We start from the raw sequence: 10,882 nt of genomic DNA, 5'->3' as shown, positions 1-10,882 counted from the left end.
AAATTCCTCAAAAGGCAACTCTATAGACGTATCTGGCGACGAGCAGTTGATACAAGAGTTTTTGGCACAAAAACAGCTTCGCAGCTGGGTCCATTATGGTTTCTTATCAATCTATATCCTATATATAATTTATTCAGGTTATCTTGTCAGTTATGACCGAAACAGTTGCTGCGTTTAGTTACCCGATATTGAATTGGATTTTTAGTAAAAAAGCGGATCCCTCAAGGTACCTTTGGGCCGCCTGAGGACCTGTTCACATTCACCTGACGTTTACACAAACACACTGGATCGAACTGTAACTTCGTAAAAAGCAACGAGACAAAATTTATAAGGGCTGAAACGCGTACTATTAAGCCAAACTGGTTGTCCTGAAAGCCTTTCGCTACTCTAGAAGGAAGTCAGCCTGGACGTTGAGTGACCCTGAATGGTAATTTAAGCTATAACACAGCATCTGAGAACGTATTTGAGTCCTAATAGATAAATTAAATAGTGGAAATGTTTATTGAACTCTATATATCAGACAAAAATAAAGTGCCAGTATTCTGTTTCGATATGACTTTGGGGAAATATGGACTGTACCAGATAGTGATTGCGAAGAAGACATTGAGACGAATTGCTTACGTCTAGGTAGTAAAATTATTTGAAATAAGCTCGGCGGGTGCCAAATTGATTGATTCCTCATGTGGTCTGTACTAAGCATATATACCAAGTATAAGCAGAGAGGTATACACTCTCTGCTTATGCTTAGTACAATAAAAGAGGTTTTTTTTTTTATCGTTACAGATAATGCTCAAGCTACTCAGGAGTGTGCAGTTATTGCGTTCTGCTTGATCGTGTACACATCTTTTATTTATATACATTTTAAGATCTGTGGAAGATCTGTGGTATTGTGGAAATTATGTGGGAGTACATTGTTGGATTAAATATTAAAGTCTAAAGAAGACAGTCAGACATTTTGGTTTAAGTATAACTGTTGTAAATGTATTTGGATCTTACCATAGATTTATACACAGCCCCTTTTTTAACGTGCGATTCCAGCAAAAAAATATTTTTCTAAAAATATGAGCATTTACATCATTCGCTTTAATTTATATGAAAAACAAAGAAACCAGATCAATGGCAAAAGTAAATCAAAACATCCAGTGACAATTCTATGGGCCTGAAATTGACTATTTGAGCCTAAGCACGTTCATTTACCTTTCTGAATATAACAAATCATTTCTTTTAGTCTGGCCTATTATTTGGCAATTTGACGAAAACCTACATTGTCTACGTTAGACCACATCGAGATCTGATTTGCTTATCGTTGCCATTATTACTGATATTGTCGTCACTATCAACAACAGCAGCAGCAGCAGCAGCAGTATCGCCGTAATCAATTAACACTACGATGACCCATGTTGGGTACGAAACGTCATCGGGTTGAAGTCTGGTCGACCTCGCTCATAAGGCACCCCGCTCCAGTCAGCCCAACGGCACTCATGGGCCGCACTATTAGCTGTAGAGCTCGTTGAATATGGAGGTGCGTCCGGACTGCACATGAAGCGATAAACATATCTGAAATAAATAGTAATCAATTGTGTTTATCCTATAAAAATAATTTGCCCTTTCATCATAAACCGAGAAATCTGATCAGAGGTCTGATGCCAACGGTACAGCGATTATGTATCAGAATGAGGCGTGATAGAACGTCTCTGTTAAATGTACTATATAAATATTCGATCAGCTCATAGCACTTGTACTTGAGAGAAACCCGAGGCTGTTCACTCAGGTATGATACTAGAAACACTGTGAACCGTCAGTTAACTAAATTCTCGGACGAAGCTCCAAGTGTCGTACCGGTACATTGAGCATTGGAGTAGAAGCCAACTCGTCCTACATGGCACAGCACTCAAGTTTAATGTAAGGAAAAAAAACACGATACTCGTCTAACAAAGTAAACCATTTAAAGACATCGGTGCCACATGATTTGAAAGAGGATCAAAACAGATGCTAGCTTTTTGTTGCTTCCTGGACAATGAAACTCATTGTTACACCGAGTTGTGACCATCATCTTGAGATTTTTGACGATGGATTTTCTTAATAGGGAAATTATCCAAATCTCAACGTGAGGTCAAAACTGCCTTTCAAGACTTCACCGAGTCTCGAACCCCAGCCTTTCCCAGCGGCGCCATGAATAATTTACAAGTCAAATGGCAGGAAGACATAGATAATAACAGCGCATACTCCGATTACAACTACCAATATATATATATATATAAATAAAACATTTTATACGTATTGATTCTATATACACGGTACCTTTCTCCAGCAACCTTCTGCATAATGCCTTTCTCGTAATAGTATCGAAGAGATCTGCTTAGCTTATCATAGTTCATAGCAGGGCGATTTTTCTGAACACCCCACCTACGAGCCACCTTTAACATAACATAACAAAACATTAGCTTTTTTTAACACGTTTTTCGCAGTATGCATCAATCTCACGATAAAATCATCTCGGAAATAGCCTCGACAACGAGGCATCGGCAACTAAAAACGCTGTTCGTACTCCAAACGACTTTACTTCACCATCTTCAGTATACTGCAGCAGTACTTCAACTGTATAAGGTAGAATGTGAGGAGTACTACCCGTACGTTGAAGCGATTTCAATGCTCATTGGATGATTTAGATCATCGAGAGATGATTCGATCGTATGGTACAAAGTTGTTTCCCGACAAAAACTTGACCCTCTAATAACGAGCTCATGCGAAGTACGTCACTACAGGTAAGCATAATCATTAGTGTAACACGGATACCGAGTTGATCGTCTTCGAATCTCGTGGCAACAGTGGGGGCGTTCTCGTCTATGCATCCTTTCATAAGTTGCGGCAGGCAACTATCCTTACCTCCTCAGGGTTGGTCAGCTTGAATTCAAGTCCATTACCCGTCCATTGAATACAAGAACCGCATGTCGGACTGCGCAGCAGCGCCGCGAGGAACTGCCACAATTGTAGAGAGCCTCTCCGAGGTGTCGTTGATAACGGATTAGATGATTGTGCAGGGTGTGCAGGTGGAAAGTTGTTACCGCTGCCAGCACTCACCCCATTGTACACGCAATGTCGGCTCGAATTCGCTAGAAGTAAGTTTCCAAGCAGAAAACAGCGTGAGCCTAAACTACTACACCAATCATCGTCGGCCAACAGTTGAATATCGACAAATTACGCTGTAGTGAACGAATACACGTTTAGCGGACTGACCTAGGTAGTGAGTAGGTCGAAAGGCGAACGCCTTGAAAATAACCGAAGGCGTGTGTCTAATATAAGATGTTAATGAAGAACACTGCGGTTTACAAGAGCACAGATACCGTGTTTTATCATACTTTATTCTATTTTTATAATAACGATTTTTATTTGAATGGTTAGATGCTCATTCTTATCGACAAGGAAACGTAATTATGCGTTTGTAAGAAAACGTATTTGAAACCAACTATGATTGCTTCTTCTGTCAATAGGTTTTTATACACACATTTACCCCAGACGAGATGTTTCACGCCTGAGGCAGGATGGGGCGTGCTATACGGGTGTCCCGCATGCGAACCTGAAAGAAAACAGTTGGACAAGGCACACCGAAAAAATGTCCGTGATCCTGAATTTATTTCACATACAACTGTTAGAAAAACAAATGCAGGTAGCTGTTTGAATGTACTGAGAAAAAATATTTCAGAAAGGAGACCTTAAAAAAGGAAACTCCTTGGTATTTCTGATCGACCGATTATGATGACCCTTATGGCCAATTCAGGTTTCGCATAGTTGGCTACGATGGCTTGTCTATAGTCAGGACAAACAGCATATTGGCTGCATGTCAATATTACGGTCGTGTTGTAATGAGATGTAATAGGCAGTGGTATCAAGAGAGTCCATGGTCTGATTTGAAGCGGTGACTGCACGGTACGCCAATAGGCAGGGCCAATCTGATGCTATATCAAGATGCTAGGAGTGCTCGACAGATCCCTTCACTCGAATCAGGTATTGTTCTCTATGTTTTTGTGCAAAAGCTAAAATCCTTCAGCATCGGTAGTGTATATGAGCCACAGCCCGTTTGTATCCGTCTGATGGTGTGAAAACTTCGCAAGGCTCCTAATATTTCTGAACGCAACAGGGACACTGAGTTTTTTTTAAGAACGTTTTTCAAGAATCATTGGGCATCTGCGAAAACACCATCATCGACGTAACTAATTAAAATGTCATAATTCTCACTTCGAAAATTAAAGGTAAGCATAATAAAGACCTAATATTAAACTTGTAAATCGGTACACGACTATTTCGTTTGAATAGTCTCTACTATTAAGCTATAATAACTGCTGCTATACTTCTGTTACGTATCAATAACTTCTTGAATAGTATTAGATAGCATTAGCTATACGAATTCATTGGACCTTAAATAGCCCTACTAACAAACCTTTTCCTAAGTACAACAAGGGTCGTTTCTGTCTTGCTTGTCCTGTACATGGAAGGCATCTATGGCAGACTCGGTTTTGTTGAGCTCATAATCGAGTACAACTGAAGCTTTAACGCTAACACTATTCAATTATTTTCATGTCTTTTTACCAACCCAGCCAGTCCTTCATTGTGCTTACTACGCTAGCATGTGTCGGCCTGAACTTCCCAGTAGCTGTCCAACGACACACAAAAGTGTGACGTTCAGATTGTCGGGCAACTGGTGCTTCAAATTGGCAAAGTGACCCCTATTTGTGGCAACGAAAGCCGTGAAGGGCTTCCCCCTCAGCCAGCGAAAGTCGCGTTCTCATGTCGTTGAGGTAAGGAGTGGGTTGTGTATACAGAAGCGTTGGCTTCCTTTTATCGCGGGATCCGGGTGGATAGAGAGCGGTGCAACTTGATGATGGCGTAGCTGCTATAGCGTTCGGGGTTCACTACAAAGAAATGGCGACCTCTCTGTTTGCGGTTGACACCTAGCCCAAAATGGCGACGCCGATATGGTATCAAATAAGCAGGCCTGTTTTTCAATCATTGTTAGGATTCTTATTGAAGGAAATACATGTTCGAGCTCCAAACGCTTCGCTGAGTGAGTATGTGCTAATGAGCAAACGTGTCGCTGAAATCTGTCCGATCAAAAATATACCGAACTTGGTCTAATACCGAGAAATAGATAAGAAAAACCTATATGCAACTTGACGTTTGTAAGGCACGATTATGTTGCTTATTTCAGTCGCTATAAGCACTACCCTATTATGCTAACTGAGATACTATAATTTATTGTGAATGAAAACAGAAGACGAATTTACCTGTGACTTTCATTCTGTGTTACGTTCATAGGTAAACATTTATCCATTGTAGTATTGTAGACAATTGGCAGAACGACTAAGCGGTTATAGATCTAGCCTTCAGCAGAGTCACTGATTCAGAATCAAATGAACTTCCGTTACGTGAAGTTCAGGCATTCGATATCAGATCGGCCCTGTAACATATTGCCTATGTCGAATGCCGGAAAAGCAGTGATTCCATTAGATATATCTCGAAGAATTAAGCACGATCATTAAAAATTGTTCTGATCATGTACAATTCTTAAAATATCATATATATATATATATATATATATATAATTTATTTCGGAATGTAGAAAAAAGTTTTTCGAGGTAAATCTAATTGTTGGTGTCAGAGGAAAACAATTTTCGCTGTTCAGTTTCTTGCAACACTTCTTAGTGCGTGTTTTGTTTGCTTCTAGGTAGACTTCTAGGCAACCGTTCAGCAAGTTGAGATAATTAGATATTATGTGTAGAAAGACTATTGTGAAAAGTACTATATAGTGTCTCAACATCAAGCGTTGACTTAATATTTGCCACGCGGTTTCCTACTGCGTAGAGCCTGAAGTTTTTTTAGCGCCTAAGTTCCCAGAGGGTACAGTGGTAAATATTCGACTATCTTGGAAGAAATCTACCTTAATGAGAATTTACAGATATATTACAGAGAATACAGATATATATATATATAGAATTGTGCTGTATTTAGTATTACGCGCTATGGTAGCAACTCTAAGATTATAATAAGAAAAATAAGGGGCTTTTTCAAAAAAAAAAAACTAAACAGTGCTGCCTGTAGAGAATGCTTAGGCACCGGTGTCCAACGTTCGATCGTTGTCTAGTTTGTAATCTGTTAGGATTCACTCTCAAAAACAGAATCAAAACGCTGAGGATTTTCGTAGCATTACACTCAACGCTTTCGGGTCCACTTGTTTTATAGGGTCATTTTTATAGCTTTTACGATAAACAAAGTTTGTTGTGTTACCATATTTGTTAATACTGTACAGGCGTTCTCGTCGTGCTACGGCTAAATTTCTTAACGACAAACTGACGGAATGTTCCGTGCCGCAGCTCGAAACAATTGATCTCAAGATATTAAACTTCACTTAGTTAATAAGGTGTTTTGGTCTACGCAAACTGCACATTCAATTGTGCACGATTGAAATTAGCGGATTCATAATTACGCCTGACCAATATATACATCTTTCGAGCTTTACGTCCATTAAGTACTGGTTCACATATATCTATATTTGAAGCGATCTTGGAAGTTATATACGGCTGGTCCCAGGTTTTCTTATTACGCGCGTAGGCCAGTTGGACCCTGTCTCCTCGTTGCTTCTTAGGATCATCTGTGCGTTTTGCAGAGTTCGCAAACAGTGCAACGCCTGTTTCCCGCGTTCGTATCCTCTCAAAAGGGGCGTTGTTTTTTGAACTTTTTTAAAAGCGCCGTGGAGCTAAGCCCATAGCTCTATCTTACGAGCGGAGGTGCCGCGCATCTTTAGCAAGCTCATAAACAACGCGATCAGCTGGTTGCTACGACTACCAAGTCACTTATCGAGACAGGCTGGCTGGTATTGGCTTGTCGCTAGATGTTCGTAACTTGCGTCCGAACTTTACGATTTGCCCCAATGATCGGAAGAGTACATTTTCAAGGGGGCGCTTTTGAAGAAAAATATCGAGTTTGAGTATATCTTTGTCGAACAGCCATCTATTATGTATCATTGCGCCTACAGATTCCATGGAGATGTTTAGAGCAACTAGTTACCTTGTTGAATTATAAAAAAAAATTACTAAATAAACATCAACTGCCAGTGTGGTCAGGTGGTCAGCAAATGGTAATTTCTTTATTGCACCAATGTGCAGACGTCAATTAGAGCAAAAAAAGTTCTAGTCATGAATGCCGAACAAAAGAGAGATCGGGTAAACTACCCATAGTTGGCTAGAAACCAGACTCAGGAAGGCTGATCGTTATGTTTGATACATTAAGCGGTATCTAGTATACACACTTGTAACAGTATGAATCGCATATGGACTCCAATCTAGCAGCTGGAGGCTTTTTTATCAAGTAGCGCTTAAGAGGTATGACACGAACTAACACAGTCAAATATAGAAATGACTATCTAGTAACTGTTTTAAGGGTCCTTGATAAGTACGCTTATGTCTCAGAAGCCAATCAACCAAGTATTTTCTAGATAAAGAGCAATCTAGTCTGAATGGATTAACCTTAGTATAATCTCAGATTTTATTGGGCCGATAGTACTCAAGCTAAATCTCTCGCTTATGGATATAGTTTTTTTTTTTTTTCTATTAATTAATAATTAGCAAATTTTCTATATATTTAGCCAAAGGATTGTATTCTAAGCCAGGCCGGACCTATCACCAATATACAGGTACCTAATACCTAATACCAATATACACTACAGGAAGGTCATTTATAATAAAATTAACTTTGGTTTAGGGGTTCATGTTCTTTAAACTGGGCTGAAAATATTTTTCCGAGCTAGCCATCTAGCGATGTCACTGATCCCTAATCAAATCACTTCACTGCTTGCTTTAAGAGCTATGTTGAAATACGTTAGATATCCCTATCGTTTACAGCGGTACTCACAAGCAGCGCCTTGTAGAACAGTGCACACCAACCAAGTACCAAAACTTCTGCTCTTACTCTTTTGAAAAGCGCTATAATGTGCATTGTTCAATAATAAAAGGAACAATTTTACCCAATGACAAATTAACGCCCTAGCTTGATTAAGCTGACCACTTACACAAAGCAACTTCAAGTTCACTAGCGTTTAGTTTTCACGAAACGATATACTTCGGAGTATCCACTACAAAAGCGTCTCCCCATACGGATTGGGATAGTGGATGAACGGAAATCGGCACGTTTTAGATCGTGACGATCTTATCTATAGTACCGGTGAACTCTTTCATGCTATCTCAAATCTCTTCTAACAAAACTGTCGTTCTAACATACCGAATGAGATGAGTGGCTCTCTAGGTATGAGATCGTGGTCAAGTTCTTCCTGAAAAACATTAAGAGCATTCCTGTAAGTAAAGCAACTGATAAATATATTATAAAGTAGAACCATTGGCTTCGTAATGATCTTACCATGCGGCACATAGCTCACAAGTTCTGAGAAAAAAAGCTTTCATATGAGTAATTAGCTTGTACGATCTGTTTTCTGCGATCGGCAACCATTCATTACGTTTTTCTTAGGCTTGGGGCAGGTCCAAGTTAATTTGGTAACACACGTTCTTTAAAGCTCCCATTTGAACGATGAATAGTGGACACAAGAGCTTAGATGTTCGCTGTATAGAGAAAAATTATTATCACACTGATTTCAAATGCGTTCTTCAAAATAACATCATAAGGAACAATGCTAAAATGGCGTAGGCGTTTATCACTGAACTTCACGAATGCCCAAATAATGATCTGATGACACTTACTTAAAAGTATGCCAACTTATTTTATACATGTTAGAAGCTATGATTTCTCAGATACCCAAACATTTGTGCACCATGCGATCTGCACGCAACAAATATTTGCAATCATTTAGGGTTTTACCCCATATATACATCTGCCTCAGTACAAAAACACACCCTGTCGAAAGATAGCAGACTTACAGTGATATCCAAGTAAAAAACATCTCTCCTAACGGAAATTACTTAAAGCATTATTTATCTTGCGTTTAACTTCAATTGCCATACACGGGGTATTTTCGGATGAATTGGGACAGAATGTATCTCGCCTATTTGTAGACTGCTTTTATACAAAGCAGATATATCTGTATAACATTTATGCCACCTGCAGATCAACAGCTCCTTGACAGACATGTTTATATTTAGTGCAATATCGATTTTCTCTGTCGAAACTTTTCTCTGTTTAGACTGTGCTCGTGTCAAGGTGTCCCTATTTATATTTTTAGATTGTCGTCTTGGGAACTATTAGATTCTCGCTCAGTACTGATCCATGCAAAATAGTCCATCAGATCGAAATCTGGACTGTTTGGGGGGAGGGGGGCGGGATAAGTTTTTACTCAGAGCTTATTTACATGTTTAGTCAACGAACGCTGCCCTGATTTAGCTGTGCGAATAGGCGCGCGATACCCTGAAAAACGCCTGCTTTTCTACGCAGTCAGTCCATGATTCCACCAAGGTACTCAAAAAAACCGAACGATGCTCTTTAGGTAACGAATACTTCGTTTTGACAAAAGGATAATGACATGATATCTCTTTCATTGGAGACAATACTCAGAACGTGAACGCTGATTGAGAGTGTAGATATGCCCACAATGGGAACATCTTTCGAACAATGGTCAAATCAACGATCGTCGTTACGATTGGTTTTTGCATCCATGGTGGATATCCTCTGCTGAAAAATCAAATACGGTTTAACGGGCCGTGCTTGAGAGCACTTGAAAGAGAACTTTTTTTGCCAAAGCTTTTGCCCGACTTTAGTGGCTCAAAACCTATTATAAGTGCATGGTTTTGTTCCAGAAAAAACCAACTTCATTTCAGTAGCAAAAATAACAAATTAACGCATATCCGCTATGCACAAACAACACCTCAAAATGTGTCTAACTTACCCCCAGCACCCTGTAGACACTCAAACACTTCAACATTGAAAATTCAGTCTTACAGCATTACCGTTACTGCCCTTACGGTACGTTCATTCACCGATAACATGAATATAATCAGCTAGAGCAGTCTTTAATTTAAACAGTAGGCATGTTTACACGGCATAAGTTAATATTAGTTATCCACTAGCTATTTTACTGCTGGAACTACAATCCAGCAGTTTTTCATAAGAAGACATATATCACAGAAGAATTCTATTTATCTCTTGCAAGCAGACAAAAAGTTGAACTCAGGATTTTACCAAGATAAAAACTATGATAAATACACTGTGCCACCAAATTACAAAAGACCTATACTAATTGAGTGCACGGTTCCAATCGATGTTTCACAGCCGTTACCAGCTACTAATAACTCAGTTCACCTACCGGTCGAACACCGCCAGTTATTGTCGTCGAGTCAAACGCATACATAGCGCCAGTACCACCGGCATCGTGAAGGGGCCCTGACGTTGGCGGGATATCGCCTGCAAAGCGCGTCCACACATACGCTGAATTCATGGTTTGATCTAAACCGGTTTCCTCAGGCGATCCTGAGCGCGCGTTGTCTCCTGTTCCGGCTACAGAGCTCTCCGAGCCGCTCGAGCTGGCGTGTCTCCGGATGGTCTACTTCCTCAGACACTTCCTTCCTTGGTTCCGCGAGAACTTCCTGGGGCCAGGCCACGCTGAAGGGCTTCCCGCTACCGGGCCATCGATGAAACAGACCCGCCTCCCTGAAAATGACACGAAGTCGTTGATGGGCGGGGCCCCGGGGTGGAGCCATCTACCACGCTGAGACCAATCACCACCCGAAAAATCAGCACCCAAAGGAAAAAGACACGTCCTTAGGACTAGCTGAATTGCAGCCGACAACTACATGGATCACATCTACAACGTCATAGAATCCCCTGAATTAAACCATTTAATTCCACCCTCCACCCTCTACTGACGTTACGTTGTGTGGCTAAACCA

General features: G+C 40.2%; 1 protein-coding gene across 2 annotated transcripts; it reads right to left on the bottom strand.

Annotated features, from left to right (window-relative positions):
- Positions 1-953: 953 nt before the first annotated feature.
- Positions 954-10,628, bottom strand: LOC111262671 (ETV5-related protein Ets96B). Of its 2 annotated transcripts, XM_022837087.2 has the most exons (6): positions 10,301-10,628; positions 8,272-8,320; positions 3,506-3,577; positions 2,887-3,113; positions 2,302-2,417; positions 954-1,557 (listed from the first exon to the last, which is right to left on the bottom strand). In XM_022837087.2, the coding sequence occupies exons 1-6, from the start codon at positions 10,430-10,432 to the stop codon at positions 1,386-1,388; spliced, it is 768 nt and encodes a 255-aa protein (XP_022692822.1). In that variant the 5' UTR covers positions 10,433-10,628; the 3' UTR covers positions 954-1,385. The 2 variants fall into 2 exon arrangements, with proteins under 2 accessions (XP_022692822.1, XP_086825402.1); XM_086969276.1 differs by lacking the exon at positions 3,506-3,577 and having other exon boundaries at positions 10,301-10,627.
- Positions 10,629-10,882: the final 254 nt, after the last annotated feature.

This window comes from Varroa jacobsoni, unplaced genomic scaffold (genome assembly GCF_002532875.2).
Source record: "Varroa jacobsoni isolate VJ856 unplaced genomic scaffold, vjacob_1.0 scaffold_690, whole genome shotgun sequence".
NCBI lineage: Eukaryota > Metazoa > Arthropoda > Arachnida > Mesostigmata > Varroidae > Varroa > Varroa jacobsoni.
Note: the sequence above shows the minus strand (reverse complement) of the source record. Positions and strands in the feature narration are given on the sequence as shown.